Source organism: Triticum aestivum, chromosome 6D (assembly GCF_018294505.1).
Source record: "Triticum aestivum cultivar Chinese Spring chromosome 6D, IWGSC CS RefSeq v2.1, whole genome shotgun sequence".
Lineage (NCBI taxonomy): Eukaryota > Viridiplantae > Streptophyta > Magnoliopsida > Poales > Poaceae > Triticum > Triticum aestivum.
In genome coordinates, this window is record NC_057811.1 from 420,363,210 (window position 1) to 420,380,551 (window position 17,342).

At 48.5% G+C, this 17,342-nt stretch overlaps 1 protein-coding gene across 1 annotated transcript; it reads left to right on the forward strand.

Annotated features, from left to right (window-relative positions):
• Nucleotides 1–9,669: 9,669 nt before the first annotated feature.
• Nucleotides 9,670–15,421, forward strand: LOC123145517 (nucleobase-ascorbate transporter 6). Its single transcript, XM_044564944.1, has 14 exons — nucleotides 9,670–10,078; nucleotides 11,786–11,883; nucleotides 12,000–12,176; nucleotides 12,267–12,367; nucleotides 12,501–12,576; nucleotides 12,653–12,712; nucleotides 12,819–13,003; nucleotides 13,101–13,197; nucleotides 13,327–13,413; nucleotides 13,511–13,569; nucleotides 13,678–13,769; nucleotides 14,197–14,274; nucleotides 14,415–14,575; nucleotides 14,655–15,421. The coding sequence occupies exons 1-14, from the start codon at nucleotides 9,958–9,960 to the stop codon at nucleotides 14,871–14,873; spliced, it is 1,611 nt and encodes a 536-aa protein (XP_044420879.1). The 5' UTR covers nucleotides 9,670–9,957; the 3' UTR covers nucleotides 14,874–15,421.
• The last annotated feature ends 1,921 nt before the right edge of the window (nucleotides 15,422–17,342 follow it).

Genomic DNA, 17,342 nt, shown 5'->3' on the forward strand with positions numbered 1-17,342 from the left:
CCACGTTGAAGAGCAATAAAAGGGGTGGTCTTGAAAAAGGAGCAATAAAAGGAAAAAATGCACACAATACTTTTACACTCCCCATGTTATATTGTCCGCCTCTCTCCATCAGACTTTTGAATGCGTTGGTTGTAGGATTTGAATACCCTGCGTGTAAATAAAATGCAAACTTAAAATGTTAAGGCATGATAAACACATACTGTGTCTATGTTAACAATGTTCTTCAAGCTGATCCAATAAAAGGGAAGACAGTAGTTGGGCTGAACCATGCACCGAAACTGACCATATGTGACCAGAGGGATACACGCGTTGTTTGTACTTGGACTCATCCAAATGTTGGCAGAGTTAAGCTGAATACAGACGCTTCAGCCTTACGAGATGAAGCAGGAGCAGGTATGATACTCGGAGACCATGATGGGTCTGTTATTTTTAGCTCTTGCCGATGCATATAATCATGCGATGATATTTTGGAAGTTGAACTCCTAGCATTGAAAGAAGGAATTTCGCTGGCGCTACAATGGAGAATCAGATTGTTTGGAGGTTGTCACGATGATCAAAGGAGGAAGTGGGAACAAGTCTAACTACTCCATCCGTTTCAGTTTACAAGTTCCTACGTGTATACCTAGGTTGCCAATTTTATCATCCTAATATAAACTATATAACACAAAAATTATACCGTTTAAAAATAGAACATCTGAAGTTTATATTGGTATATTTTTTGTAATATATGACTTGTATTAGGTTGGTAAAATTGACGACCTAAGGATACGCGCACGCCCTGTAAACCGGGAGAGAGGGAGTATGTTTTTATCGCTAGATAGATTATTAGTAGCATGTGACGAGGAATTCTTGCATTACCCATACTCATCGGAACTGTAATAATGTTAGTCATGCCTTGACTAATTTTGGTAGGATGTAACGTCGAACTATGGTGTGACTAGGCTCTATCCCAGTTGAGATTATGGAACTTGAGAAATTGGATCTTTTGCCCCACTTTTCTTCTAACTTTGATCATTTGCCCCCACCCCCACCCCCCTAGAATGACGGGTGGGGCCGGGGCCACTTGCCATTGAGACAAGCATGGAGCAAATCATCAAACCCCATGTAAAGTGGGGCAAAAGATCCAATCCCCCCATAGAACTTGTAGGACGAGAATGTAACCCTTGATTTTGAGTAATGCAAGAATTTATTTATAAAAAAATGTTCTTCAAGAAATTTAGTTAAGGCCTCCTTTGATTCATAGGATAGGAATAGTACAGGAATAGAAAAATCATAGAAAATGAGATGGCATGCATCTTATTTCCTATAAAGAAAGAGATATCATTTGATGCACAAGATAGAGTTTTTCCATTGAGTCTAGACTAATGTTTGTTTCTCTTTGTAATGTGAAGGATTGATTCATATCCTATATAGGAATAGGAATCCATTCCTACAAACCAAATGTCTTCAAAGAAATTTTTCCTATAGAGTTCATATCCTTTACAATTCCTACGGTATTCCTATTAATCAAAGGAGGCCTAAGATCTTGGTAGCGCTACCAAGTTTACGGTAGCACCATTTTGGCCTGATCGAACTTGGGGCCTCATTTGATTTGTAGGAATTCTATAGGTTAGGATTTTTAAAGATTTTTTTCTTTGGAGCCCTTTGATTTTTAGAAATTGATTCCTATACCTATGTCAGATAATAATCAATCCTTAACATTTCAAAGAAAAAATTTAGCCTAGACTCAAAAAATCTATCCTATGCATCAAATGGCAACTCTTTTCCTATAGAAACTGAGATGCATGTCATTTCAATCGTGTAATTTTTCTATTCCTACAATATTGTTATCCTATGAACCAAAGAAGTCCTCAAACGTCTCTCCCTGGAGGCGATTTGCTTGTCGTCTTGTTCCTCGTTTGAGGCTTGTCAGTGCATCTCCAACGGCAACCCACAAATTTTCTCCCGCATTCGCCCGCGGACAGTGGGAACTAGTCTACGAACATGGACGCGGGATGCCGCCATCCAACGCTAACCGCATACATTTCATACTCTTTTTCAACAAACCGGATGAAGTTCATGCAAATACGAACGGATTTCATACAACACATGACGGATTTCATACGAACACGACGGATTTTCATTACATTTCGAACATCTAGAACAAAAAAAAAGACTCGACCCTAAACCTATCCTACGGCGGCGGCGGCCGGCATCTAAGCCTGTGTCGTCCTTCATCCGCCATCTTCATGAGCACCGACAATAAGACCGATGAAGTGAAGGTGCAGTCTCCGACAAGGAAGAGTAGAACACAGGAGATGGACCGGCCCACATGGGACACCAGGCCCTGCCGCCTCCCGTGGCCTAGTCATCCTCGGAGGAGTCTGCGACATATCTGTCACCGGTGGCCGTGAGGTCCATGATAGAAATGATGGTGCCCGCGCTGTCGTCATCCCGCCGGGGCCGCCTGATGGTTCGTCGGTGGCGCATAGGAGGCGCGGCTGGCTTTGTTCTCCTCCGCGATCGCCTGCAATTGCGCATTCGCGGCGGCCGCTTTCTAGCGAGTGGCGGCTTGAGCGCGGACGACATCGTAGATGGCATGCTGTTCCTGTTGGGGAACGTAGCAATAATTCAAAATTTTCCTACGTGTCACCAAGATCAATCTAGGAGATGCTAGCAACGAGAGAGAGGGAGTGCATCTTCATACCCTTGAAGATCGCTAAGCAGAAGCGTTACAAGAACGCGGTTGATGGAGTCGTACTCGCGGCGATTCAAATCGCGGAAGATCCTATCTAGAGCCGAACGGACGGCGCCTCCGCGTTCAACACACGTACAGCCCGGGGACGTCTCCTCCTTCTTGATCCAGCAAGGAGAAAGGAGAAGTTGAGGGAGAACTCCAGCAGCACGACGGCATGGTGGCAATGGAGCTCGTGGTTCTCCGGCAGGGCTTCGCCAAGCACTACGGAGGAGGAGGAGATGTATGAGGAGGAAGGGGGCTGCGCCAAGGGAAGGGTACGGCTGCCCTCCCACCCCTCCACTATATATAGGGGCAAGGGGAAGGCGCCCTACGGTTTCCCCTAGGGGGCGGCGGCCAAGCAGATTGGATCTTCCTAGGGAAAATCCTAGGGAGACTTGCCCCCCGAGCCAAGCAGGTGGAGGCTTGCCTCCCAAGCCAGGTGGAGGCGCCCCACCTCCCCAAGTAACGTGGGAAAGGGTGTGGGGGGCGCACCACTCCTTAGTGGGCTGGTTTGCCCCTTCCCCTTTGGCCCATGAGGCCCTCCAACACTTGTCGGGGCTCCCGAAACACCTTTCGGTCATGCTGGCCATAGCCTGGTACCCCCGGAACACTTCCGGACTCCAATACCCTTCGTCCAATATATCGATCTTCACCGCCGGACCATTCCGGAACTCCTCGTGACGTCCGGGATCACATCCGGGACTCCGAACTACCTTCGGTAACCACATACTATTTCCCATAACAACTCTAGCGTCACCGAACCTTAAGTGTGTAGACCCTACGGGTTCGGGAACCATGCAGACATGACCGAGACACCTCTCCGGCCAATAACCAATAGCGGGATCTGGATACCCATATCGGCTCCCACATGTTCCACGATGATCTCATCGGATGAACCACAATGTCGGGGATTCAATCAATCCCGTATACAATTCCCTTTGTCCATCGGTATGTTACTTGCCCGAGATTCGATCGTCGGTATCCCAATACCTCGTTCAATCTCGTTACCGGCAAGTCTCTTTACTCGTTCCGTAACACATGATCCCGTGGCTAACTCCTTAGTCACATTGAGCTCATTATGATGATGCATTACCGAGTGGGCCCAGAGATACCTCTCCATCATACGGAGTGACAAATCCCAGTCTCGATTCGTGCCAACCCAACAGACACTTTCGGAGATACCTGTAGTGCACCTTTATAGTCACCCAGTTACGTTGTGACGTTTGGTACACCCAAAGCATTCCTACGGTATCCGGGAGTTGCACAATCTCATGGTCTAAGGAAATGATACTTGACATTAGAAAAGCTCTTAGCAAACGAACTACACAATCTTGTGCTATGCTTAGGATTGGGTCTTGTCCATCACATCATTCTCCTAATGATGTGATCCCGTTATCAATGACATCCAATGTCCATGGTCAGGAAACCATAACCATCTATTGATCAACGAGCTAGTCAACTAGAGGCTTACTAGGGACATGTTGTGGTCTATGTATTCACACATGTATTACGGTTTCCAGTTAATACAATTATAGCATGAACAATAGACAATTATCATGAACAAGGAAATACAATAATAACCATTTTATTATTGCCTCTAGGGCATATTTCCAACAGCTCCGTGATGAAGCTGGGGTTCGCCGCGGCCGCCACGGCCTCATCGCTCGTCCGCTCGCCGTAGATCTGCCCCCTCGCCAGCCGGTGCTGCTCCAGGAGGAACAAGTTGTACTGCTGTTCCTCCCGCGCCTGCTGGAATGCCGACAAAGGTGCCGATGCAGGCTGCACCTCCACCATGGCGGTGTTGTGGTGCGCCTGCTCCATGGTGAAGTCGACGTGCATAAGAGGCGCCTGAGCCGGGGCGGTGTCGTCGTAGCCCGTCTCCATCGTGGTCTCGTCCTTGTCATGGGAGACCTCGGGCGAGCTGGCCAGCAAGCCGACCTCGATTCGCCTGGCACGACGGCTCTGCCAGGCGGCGGCAAAGACGGCCGTGACGTGCTTCATCTCCGTGGAAAGGCTCTCCCATAGAGCTTCGCCGCCTGCAATCATGGCGGATGCAATGCAAGGGAGGAGGATGGGAGGGGCTTTTGGTGTGGTGTGAAGTTAGTCGGGTGTGGCCGCCTTTATATAGCGGATTTTGGTGAGACGAGGCGTCTGGGTGCGTCAATGCGCGACACTGGAGTGGGTTTCTCGGGCGGAGAGCCTGGTTAATGGCGGCATACGACACGAATGCGGGCAGCTGGCATCGGGCGGGAATGAGCGCGTGGGCGAGGGAGGAGGGGTTTTGGTGGGCCAGGTCGGTCAGAAGAGGGTGTGAGATCGGTTTATCTCCGGTTTGCGGAAGAAAATCGTGCCTGGACCATTCGACAGACCGATACAGACCCACGTTGGATTGCTTCAGCGGTCCGAGCGATTGCGGGAGATTTGAGGGTCAGCATTGAGATGCCCTTAGAGCAACTCCAATGCACCGACCCAAACGGATGGCGATTTTGTCCGTTTGGGTCGGTCGCCCTGTTTATGATTTGGGTCGGCAGTGCGCCCAACGCTCGTGACCCATTTCATATCCGCACACAAATTTGAAAAGGCCCGCGGCCATAGATCATGCCGACGGCCATGTCGTCGCCCAAAGTTCATGCCGGCACCATGTCAGCGGCCGACATACAATGCCAGCTCATAAAAACACCACACGGTTCATACTGGCGCACTTGCCAGCGGCCGGCACACATGTCAGCACACAAAAAGGGGCGGGAAATTCAACCACGCCATCTTGGCCGTGGTCATGCCAGCACACTTGCCCCGTATACAAAAAAGGAATGGCAGTCGCCGCCATAGATCACTCGTCGTCGAACTTGAGCATGTCGGCCTGCATCTTCTCGAACCATGGTCTCTTCCTCGGCGACACGGTGTTGAGGTCCACCTTCATGATCTCCACCCCCGTCATGATGCTAGCGAAAGCCACTTCTTTCGGCTCAGTCTTGGCATTGGCGGCCTCGATCTCTGACATCTTGGCTTGCTTCTCCGCCTCCGTCTCAAGCATCCTCGCTTGCTTCTCTGCCTCCATCTCAAGCCTCTTCCTTTGGATCTCCATGAAGGCATTCATTTGCTCTTCCTTGTCTTGCCGGCGCTTCTCCTCCCTTGAGTCCTTCCTGGTCATCATGCCCTCCACGGTTGTGATCAAGGCGATCGACGCCGCATCCCGCTTGTCCTTCTTCTTCGAGTTGGTCTTCCCCCGCGACCGTGGCTTCTCGCCCTCCCCAACCTCCTCCACGGCTTTCTTCCTTCCACGCGCCATGAGGGCGGCATATTGCGCCTTGAACTTCTCCTCTCCATTGATGACCCTCCAACAATGGGAGAGGTTGAAGGACTTGCCCTCATGTTGGACCTTGAATGCCTCCAAAGTATGGAATACCTACAAATGAATAGCATGCAAGCATATGGGCAAATGGATATGCAAGCATGAAGGGGATGAAAAACAAAGAGGGGCGCATGCATACCATGTCTTGCATGCCGATGCCGCTCACGGGGCATGCCTTGATGCTCTCAAGAGTGGCACAAAACTTGTTGCACTCTTGTTGTATCACCAGCCATCGCTTCGAAATGGACACCCACTCGCACGTGCTATGCATTTAGTACGGCGCAAACTTCTTGCGTTCATGGAACTCACGATGGACAAGAATTCAAAAGGTTGATGCCTTTTGTTCGGCGCCGACCTTGGGGTCTTGCCCAATGTCCCTCCAACACTCACAAAGGAGCTTGTCCCGCTCCGACTTCGCCCCAGCAGCTTGGTTGGCGAGCTCATCCTCGAACAAAGGCTCCCCGTCGATGTCCAACTCATCCTCTTCCTCGAGGCCGTAGTCCTCCGGAAACTCGTGGTTGAGCAGGAAGCCGTCCAGGTCCAGGCCGGCTTGATCTTGCATGAAGGCATCGTGCATGCCAGCGGAGCCAGCGGCCGCCACAGCACCCTCAAAGATGATGCTCTCCATGAAATGGTTGGCCGTCTCGTCATTGTCGGCCGCCGGCATTCTGTCGAACAGGTTCCGGGCATCGGGGAGCACATCGGCTGGCATGTCCTGCGCGCGTTTCCTCGCCCCTCCGGATGACGAGTCACCAGCCATCGACGTGGCGTTGAGGTCGATGGGCACGTGCGCGGGCGCGGAAGGCGCCACCGCGCTCACCTCCGGCGAGCATTCTCGGAGAGTCGGGGAGGCTTGCAGGTAGACGTGCAAGCCGGGAATCGGGTGCGTCACCGACGCACGGGGCGACTCTGGCAGCACCATCCAAGGAAACGCGGACAAGCCGGTGCTGGCCGCGGCCACGGCTAGCCAGGATTTAATCCTAGGTAGATCAGGGCCTCTCTCGTTGTCGCTGCGACGCAGGCGTTGGTTTCCTCCTGCTGCGCGGCAGCGACGAGGGCGACGATGGCCGCTGCTTCGCCCCTTGCATCCGCCGCGTGCCTCCGCGGCCCGCTCCCGAGCGTCAGCTGCTTCTTCTTCTTGGGCGCTGCGGCGGTCTTGCGAGGGGTGCGGGGCTTGCCTTTGTCGGAGGGGGCGGAGGTGATGCTGGACGAGGCGAGGGAGGCGAGGCCGGCGGCAGCATCGAGGGCGTCGTCCATGGCGAGCGGCCAGGAGCGGGCGCGGGGGAGGGCTTTTGGGGAAGTGGAGGGAAATGGTGGATGCTTTGCTACCGACTGGCGGGCCAGGGGAGAGTAGTTGGCGCGCGGCGCATGCATCCGTCTCGTGTCCGCGCAGACGTAAATGAGGCCCAAAATCAAGCCGCGAATAGACTGACAGGCGGACGAAAAGCGGATGCGCGTTCGTTTGGGTCGGCGTGCTGGGCCGACTTTTCTGTCCGGCGCGACTCAGACGGACGCGCGCGGATGAAATGAGTCGGCGCGTTGAAGTTGCTCTTGGTGTTTTGCAAAAATTTGAGGTCCAATGAACTATAGCAAACACAGAGCAACGCGTTTGCGCGAAAAGATGAAAAACCAGCATACATCTATCTGCATAAAAACAAAGAATTATTGCACACGCCCTGTCGAGCAACGAAGGTACCCGAAGGGAATCCGTGCACGGCCCCTCCAGCCGAGGGCACTAGTACCAGCACTGAGCAAGCACAGTCTTTGGGCCGATCCGCCGTCAATTTTTAATCAAACGGCTCTCGTTCGATTCCCTCACCGCAAGAGGGGAATCCGCATCCAGCCCAGCCGTGCTTTTACTCCCGACACCTTTGCTGCGTGCACAGCCCTAAAATCGGCTTTGCGCAAGCACGGGGTGGCAGTACTACCACTCTACCAGCAATAACGTTTGACCACCTTGCGCGTTTATCACGCTCCGTAATCAATTCCGTGATAAACAAACGGACATGAACGCAGAGAGTTTTGGCGTGACACCCTTCACTCCACAGCATTTACTCCTTCAGGTTGTGAGCAGTCAGTCGGGTATCCCTCGCTTGTCCCCTTTTGCTTCCTTTCCCTGTACTGCTACTGCGCTGCCTACTCATCATCAAGGAACTCCCCCCTCCTACACATGCCAAGCTGCTGCTAGTAGTACCAACCTTCATTGATCGCTTCAAACGAATCATTGCACGGCCGAGATCTCCATGCACACTTTTCCCTAATATATAATCAATCAATGCCCACCCTGTGGTACGTACTGCTCCTCCTGCTAAACCCCAGCAGCGCTTCTCCTTTTGCTGGGAAAAACCTCAGTAGTAAACTACTCGGGGTTAACGACCACAGGGGGGGAGGATGGTCAAGTATCCATCACATGCACTTTGCTCACGGTAAGTATAGTACTTGCTGTACGTTGTAGAGCTGTAGTTGGATGATTGCCAGCAGGCGGCGGCAGCAGCAGCGGCACGTGGTCTCTGTAGATTAGATTAGATTTGCACGACGGTGTTTCAGGAATAAATAAGAGGGCCGGGAATAATGTACTAGTACATGCCGTGCCGTGGGGCTGCCTGCGGGTTGGATTGCTGTGCGTCCGTGACTAATCCAATCATCGTCTAGAGAGAGAGAGAGAGAGAAGTGCCCCGGCGAGAGAAAAAGCGAACCAAAATGCTGCTGCGGCAGTAAAACGGGGAGGAGGAGCGCAATGATAGGGGGTGCGTACGGCGGCGCTGCTTTGCGTGCGTACAGCCAGTCAAAAGCACCGTCCTACGTCCCTGCCTGCTGCTCTCTTTCCACATCTCCTCGGTCGGAGCAGGGCACGGGAAAGCGGGAGGAGCCCATCCGTCTGTTCACCCGGCTCGTACGAGTCGAGTAGGAGCACCTCCCTCCCTCCTCCTGTAGAGTGGTGGTACCGCTAGTCGTTTCCTGCTATAGTCTCGCCCAAAACAGGCACAATAATTCAGCCGGTCGACACGGCGTTCACCCTCCTTTTTCCCTCGTAGCTCCCCTAGGTAAACCACTGTGGCGGTAGGACTAGCAGGGCAGGCACGGCCCTTTCTTCACGCGCAATTCATGATGGAATCACGTTTCCGGGCACGTCGCCGACCACAAAACCCGGGCGAGGAAATGGAGGCCAAATGCGATAGATAATGTCCAAATCAATCCGTCTACTCCCAACGGAGTATCTATCTATCTACCGTAAACTCCAAAAACACGCCCGATTTCACTGCCAACTCCCAACGGAGAAACCAACCACTCAGAAGCATCGCCCCCGCTCCGTGCCGCGCCGAGAACGAGCAGGGGGGGGAGAGAGAAGAGGAGTACAGAAGGGCACAGTGGGATACAAGTAGCTACAGGGGAGATTCGCGGTGGGGCGCAAGGGGCCGCACGCGCAGGACAAGGCCGGGCGTAAATGCGGTTTTGGACCGCTGCGTCGGCGTGCGAACGCGGTGCCGTGAACCGCTCGCCCCGCAAACCAAACCCAAGGCAGAGCAGAGAGCCAGAGAGGGTGACGACGCGGGGCAGAACAAAACAACCGCTTCCTCCTGCCCTGCCTGCCACCTCCCTCTGCACCGCAGCGCAGCGCGCCGTGCTGAATCGCTTTTTTGACCGCTTCTGCGCTTCCGACCCACCACCAGCACCACACGCTAGCGGTAGCGTCCTGGGAGTGGTACTACTACCATCCCATTCCATACCGCCACCAGTGGAAGCCGCTGTACCGCTACCACGCCACTCCCCCACTCCTCACTACCACTCCGCGGCGGCTCCACGGGCTGCATTGTGGCTCTGGTTTGAGCGAGGGAGGGAGAGCTCGGGAGGAGCGTGATCTGAGGAAGGCGGACGGGAGGGGCGCGAGATGGCCGGAGGTGGGGGAGTAGGCGGCGGCGGGGGACAGAAGCAGGATGATCTGGCGCCGCACCCCGTGAAGGACCAGCTGCCCGGGGTATCCTACTGCATCACGAGTCCACCACCGTGGCGTGAGTGCTCCCGCTCCCTCCCTTCCTCTCCCTCACACGCTCCCCCTTTCGTCCGTCCGTCGCCGGCGGTTCTGGCGGCGGCGGTTTTTTTGGGCGTCCGTTTCGGGGTTTCTCTTCTCGGGGCTGGGTTTTCCGGCTGCGATGGCGACGGGCTGCTTGCTGGTCGCGTATAACGAACTTTGCCGTTGCTCCCGTCGTTTTCGGGGGTGGTGGGTTCGTGTTCGTGGCCTCGGTGGTTGGTGGATGGGCTCCTGGATGCCTCGCCTCGCTCCAGCTTGCTGCGCGGCGAGGAACCGCCGCCAGATCTATCTGCCTGAGCTTTGCTTCCCGGCGGATATTCCAAAATAAAAAGCAGGCCGCCTTTTCCGTTTTGTTCCCCTGGTAGTTTATTAATGCGCTTTAATGAGTTGCCCCGTTGAATATCCTCCTAGTTTAGTTTATCTATCTACTAATAACTGATGCCGCTGCAAAGGTTTGACCCGTGCTGATGCTAGTACTCGACATTCAACAGAGAAGGAATTTGCATGATTGTCGGATGGATTTTTTTGGTGTTATTACCACCTTTGATGCTCAAGTCGCAGACTGGTTTCTGAATCTGCGACCCAGCTTCGCCGTCTCCTTAGACTTGTGTCAGCGTCAACTCGATTGTGACTTCGATTCTTACGAGTTTCCACGAAATCTGGTGCTATATTTGCGATTTTGTAGGGTAGTAAATCATCTTTGGTTTCATATCAACTCACGCGTTGACTTGTTTGAGCTTCACCGCGTGCACCGGGGGTTCGTTTTTGTTACTATATATTGTTGCCAATCTATCTTCTATAATTAGTTGGCGTGTTCCGTGCTGCGCATCCAGTGCATGCATCCTAGGCACTGACCGTGTCGGTAGGTGGTTCCAAACCGGAGGTCCATGTCCACCCATCTTTGTCACTTTCAGCTGCATTGATTCTCCAGTTACTTGGCAGGGGTTTTTCATTTCCATTTTTCTACCTTGTGTGTTATCATGCATTCTTTGTCTGTTTTAGAGAGCTTGTTCCCAAGCAGCTTTGTTTTGGTTAATGCAATGTGCATGGGCGCTGCAGTAAAAATAGTACCAGTAATAAATATGATCCATCTTGTAGGAGAGCGAATTCTTGTTTGGTTCTGAGTCCCTTGTCTCTGTCTGAACCGAGTCAAATCCACATGTAAGGCTGACACTGTAAATAATGAGAATCACACTTTTGTTATCCTAATCTTTCTTTACGCATTTAATGCGTACCCTTCCTTACCGGAGTTCTGTACGCAGCAGGAGGGTGGCATCTTTGTTACTTACAATCCTTTTATGTCTTCCTGTCTTGAATTCTTGCTCATAACTCCCGACTTCAAAGACACATAATGTTTATATGGGAGAATTTGTAAGGTTGAATGCTCTGCATGGAGAAATGATGAACAAGAAGTCATTTTTCTTCAGAATATTGATTGGATGATGTGCTCATGTTGGCAAATTGTATTTTTGTATGCATTTCTTCAAAGGTTGATCAACACCATATATTTTGCTTCCATTAACTTCATCTTTTTGCTAGCCTTGCGAAGTATGTCTATAGAAAGCAGGATAATTTCGCTATAGAAATAGTTTTATCTATACACTTCCACTATATTCTGTTTAACTTGTATGTGCTCAGTGAGAAACTTAGTTCTGAAATTTTGACTATGAAATTTTACATAATGCAGCGGAGGCCATTCTCCTTGGCTTTCAGCATTATCTGGTCATGCTGGGAACTACTGTTATCATACCTACTGCACTTGTTCCACAAATGGGAGGAAACAATGTAAGGCTACACCAGTTTACCAAGTTCTGTTGCTTTGGACTGAATCTGTCGATTGTTTTTTCTTTTTGAGAATCAATCCGTCGATTGATGACTAATTGTGTTTCTAACTTTGTTAGGAGGACAAGGCAGTTGTTATCCAGACATTGCTATTTGTGGCCGGAATCAACACCCTTCTACAGAGTTTCTTTGGTACCCGATTGCCTGCAGTGATTGGTGGATCTTACACCTTTGTTCTACCCACCATTTCGATCATACTTGCAGGACGCTACACGAACGAACCTGATCCACACACTGTATGTTGAAAATAAGGATAATTTTACTTGCTTCCCAGTAATCTTTTCCTACATGTAGACTGATGAATCACCTGGATTTTGTTTTTGAAGAAATTCCTCAAAATCATGCGTGGAACACAAGGTGCTCTGATCGTTGCTTCTGCACTACAGATCATAGTTGGCTTCAGTGGCCTTTGGCGTAATGTTGCCAGGTAGGAAGATGAACAATGCGTAATTGTTATGTCTCAACTCAATTGCTGTTTCAGAGGCACCAAAGACAAAAGTGTTCTAGCAGGAATGGCGTGCTTAACTTTCAATCTCATGAATATACTGATTTTGTTTCAGATATCTCAGTCCACTATCAGCTGCTCCTTTGATAGCGCTAGTTGGCTTTGGACTGTATGAGCTGGGTTTCCCATCGGTAAGATCTGAGCATTGTGTTTCTACTCGATACTTGTTTAATCATACATACTTACGTTTGAACAACAAATACACAGGTTGCTAAATGTGTTGAAATTGGTCTGCCTGAACTGATCCTCCTGGTGATATTCGCAATGGTTCGACACAATTCTTATGCACTAAATCTTTTTAACCTTTTGTTACCCAGCATAACTATGTGCTCCAGCTGCATTTTTACGCGCCCATGCGCTTCCATTTTTTCAGTACCTGCCCCATACTATACATATGATGAAGTCTATCTTCGACCGGTTTGCTGTTCTATTCACTATTCCCTTAGTGTGGCTGTATGCATATCTGCTGACGGTTGGAGGAGCTTACAGGAATGTATCACCAAAGACCCAATTTCATTGCCGCACTGACCGGTCTGGACTAATTGGTGGTGCCCCCTGGTATTGTTGTGTTTTTCTGAAGATATGCTTGTTCCATTTGCACAATTCTTGCTGTTTAGTAACACGAATGTCTCCGTTTCTTCTACTATAATGACAGGATAAGAGTACCATATCCCTTCCAGTGGGGTGCTCCAACTTTTGATGCTGGCGAAGCTTTTGCCATGATGGCTGCATCATTTGTTGCTCTGGTGGAGGTTCGACCCCCCCCCCCCCCCTCTCTCTCTCTCTCTCTCTTAGGAGTACCAGATTTCCACCCTCTATTTGTACTCACTTGATCTTCTTAAATGATGAAATAATCAGTCTCCTAACTTCTATGTTTGTAGTCTACTGGTTCCTTCATTGCTGTTTCAAGATTTGCAAGTGCCACACCTCTCCCACCCTCTGTACTTAGCCGTGGTATTGGCTGGCAGGTATGTGCTAACTTTGCATCCGCCACATGTCAAGCTTGACCAGATCAATCTCCAACTTTGAACTCACTCGATGCGTATGCAACTCTTCTTGCTACAGGGTGTTGGTATCCTTCTGGATGGGTTATTTGGAACTGGAAATGGATCTTCTGTATCGATGTAAGCATCATATAATTTATACTTCTACCTAGGAATGCACTTTATTTCCATTTGATGCATCAACCACTATTCGTATCGATGTCATGCAACCATTATGCTTCTTTGCAGTGAAAATGCTGGGTTGCTAGCCTTGACACGTGTTGGTAGCCGAAGAGTAGTGCAAATATCAGCTGGTTTTATGATATTCTTCTCTATCCTTGGTAAGTTTGCTTCCTATGAATCTGGTATTTGATTATTTTGTAGTTCAGTATAGGTAGCATATTTACTCAGATTTTGTACTTAATTTAGTAACTCCCAAATTGACCTGCTTATGTCATATGTTGCATCATTGTATTTCGTAGGCTGTTTATTTGGTGCAGTTCTATAGCTTGTTATTTTGCTTCTAGTGTCTGGGCTGTACCGATGCACGTCTCATGCTTGATTAGAAGAGCTTCTGTGTATGTTGTGTGGAAACCGTGGAAATGTGAAGTGCGATGATGTGCCTTTTCACTTATGTATTTTACTACCTGTTACCATTGTAATGTTGCTTATAATGCTTAGCACAATAACATATATTTGGAGCTGGTTGACATTTCAATTTGCAGTTAACTTAGCTCTGACCTAGAACAATGGCCTGTGTCTTCCCAGGAAAATTTGGAGCTGTCTTTGCATCAATACCTGCACCCATCTTTGCAGCCCTCTACTGCGTCTTCTTTGCATACGTTGGTAGGTGAAAAGCTTCAGATCACTCATTGCGATTTTCATTTAAACTGCAAAAAAACTACGCCACTTATTTTGGATCGAAGGAGTACATATGAGAGAAAGATTTGAATTCTGATAGAAGCTCTGGTTTAATCTGTTAACAGGTTCTGCTGGGCTTGGCTTCCTTCAGTTCTGCAATCTCAATAGCTTCAGGACTAAGTTCATCCTTGGGTTCTCAGTGTTCATGGGCTTTTCAGTTCCACAGTACTTCAACGAGTACACGTCCGTCGCAGGATTCGGCCCTGTACACACGCGTGCAAGATGGGTACGTAACAGTGCAATCGATCACGCTTGCTTTCTATGTGAACTGGTACTGACCGTTTGTTTCATCTTAACTTCCACAGTTCAACGACATGGTGAATGTGCTGTTCTCGTCCAAGGCTTTCGTTGGTGGCATTGTTGCATACGTGCTGGACAACACGCTACACAGGCATGACGGCGCTGTCAGGAAAGACCGCGGATACCACTGGTGGGACAAGTTCCGGTCGTACCGGACTGACACAAGGAGCGAGGAGTTCTACTCCCTGCCGTTCAACCTCAACAAGTTCTTCCCCTCGGTTTGAGCAAAGCTGTGATAAATGCAACAAGACACTAAGGTTACATGTACTATCTATCTGCCTCTCCCCCAAGTTCTCTGAAGGTGGCAAACTGTTGGGCTGAACTGTCTTGGTGCAGGGAAATCCTATGCCCTTAATCAGGGTCCAAACCCTATGGTATAATCGGCGTTTCGGTGTCTCGCTAGAACTATGTTCCGTATGTTAGGTTACCGCTGTATATTTGATACCCTATTCGGGGCAACGACTAGGAAGTTTTGCTACTCATTTGCATATGGGAAGGGTGCGTTAGTTCTTAGTTCTTACCTCTAGTAGTTTATCTCATTCTGGAACGAGGTCACTCTATTGACTGCCATTGTGGTGCTACTACTTAGCAGTGAAGCTAGATTCTGTATGTTGTAGGCTTTAGCAGAACAATCGAATGGTATTCTACCTGTTGTGCTATGTATCAGTGGATTTGCGGTATGACACTAACAGTAATGTTGTCGGGCGGTGAACGGAATGTCGGTCGTTATGGATGATTAATTAATTTTGCTACCACAGCATGTTTGCAGGTATACTCAGACTTGAAATAGTGTATTGCGGATGATATATGAAGTTCTGAATGTTTCTTCTGACATGCTACAACATTTTTCCATGTCGTTTCTTCTATATATCTTCTGGATGGATTTTTTAGGGTATATATTTGTTTTGGATACTGCGAGCTGATACCAACAGAGCCCGTGGAACTCTAGTCGCCTTCCACTCTCCCAAGTAAAATAAATAAATGGAACCTCTACTAAATTCTGAGATCTCGATTTTATGTACTTTTATTCAGTTTGTCGAAGTTTGATGGGGACCACCCGTTTGTGAACATCTTCTATACCACTAGAGGCAAACATGCGGCGTGCTTCGTCGCACTGTTTTTCATTCGTTTGTGGATTAACTCTTTTCTCTAGCAGATTATTACGGTTGGCTGTTGCGTTCTGATTTTATCTATGTTGGCTTGGATTTTATTGATTTTATGGAGTATTCTTTTTTGTCACTCGCATATCGTGTTGGATTATTGTTGAAGATGATATTTGTTCCGAGAGAAAAGTGGATTTCTTAAATGTGTGGTTGTTAGGTTCAACCCTAGTATCCGCCGGTGGTGGTTATGTGAGCCCTTGGGAGCTCTTATTCTATGTTGAAACAATGGAATTGCTGTCATAATGTTCACATAGGTCAGCCCACCCTAACTCCACTCGCTCTCTTACCCATTTTTTTCTGCCCCCCCCCCCCCCCAATTGCTAACCTACCAATGTGAAATGCGTTGAGAAAAAAAATCATGAATTTAATTTTTTTTTCTGTGGATTTCAAATAATGTTTACAAATTTGAAAAAGTGTTCTAAATTTTAAAAAATTTATTGACTTACATGTTACTAAAGATATATGCCCGTGCGTTGCTTTAATTTTTTTCATAGGTTTTCTTAAATATTACGACTTTAATAAATACTAGATGAGCCCGTGCGTTGCTACAGAAACCTTGTTAAAAAGATATATGGCTAATTGTTAGAAGACTAAAGTTAATGCAAAAAAGAATATAAAATTTCTTACATGACTTAATTCTCTGGAAAGTCATGCATGAGGTGGTATGCTTTGCATGAAGAGAGTAATGAAAAAAGTAACTTATGACTACATGCATGGCTTTATGATGTGGTATTGTTGCATAAAGAGAAAAAATAGGTAATGGGTTGTAGCTATTTAAGAATAGAGGATTTATGAATTAACATGTGAAAAATAATTTTTAGAAATAAAAAGAGAAGAAAAAACAAACAACAGAAATAGAAAAACAAAAAAAAACTACTAAAACAGGTGAAAATACAGAAAATAAAGAAAAATAATAATATGAAAGGAAGGAAGAACAAACGAAAAAAAGAAAATAAGGGAAAAACTTAAAACTGGTAAAAACACAGAAAACAAGGAAAAAAAAATCTAAGCCATACCTTTCGAAACGAGAAAAACGGCTGGGCCATCGGCACACTCCATTACACACGGAGGCCGTAGTGTCTCCCACAACCCTCAAGACACCGTGAGGCTCTAAATCTAAGTAGCTTAGTATTTTAACTAGAGCATGTCGCGCGCTTTGCCGCATCGTTCTTTGTACATAGGACCATATTTTCCCGTGGTCGCACCAGGACCATGGCTGGTCGGTGGGTTACAGACTTTAGTTATGTTATGAGTGATGTTTTTCTTTGCTGCGATGTTGTCCTTTGTTTTGACTGAAGGAAGAGTTTAGACGTGAGGAGAAGACATCGTTAATTACACATGACATGCCTTTTATGGGAAATTCACACATTTTTTAAGTTTGGACATTCACACATGTGCTAACCATAGAGCAAAGCACGCCTCCAGCAACGCACACAGCAGCGCAAGGACTGCTATATGACGATTAGAGTGTCCAATAGCACTACCCCCCGCTACCTTATATATTGAGCCGGCCCATTAGCATAGGTTAAC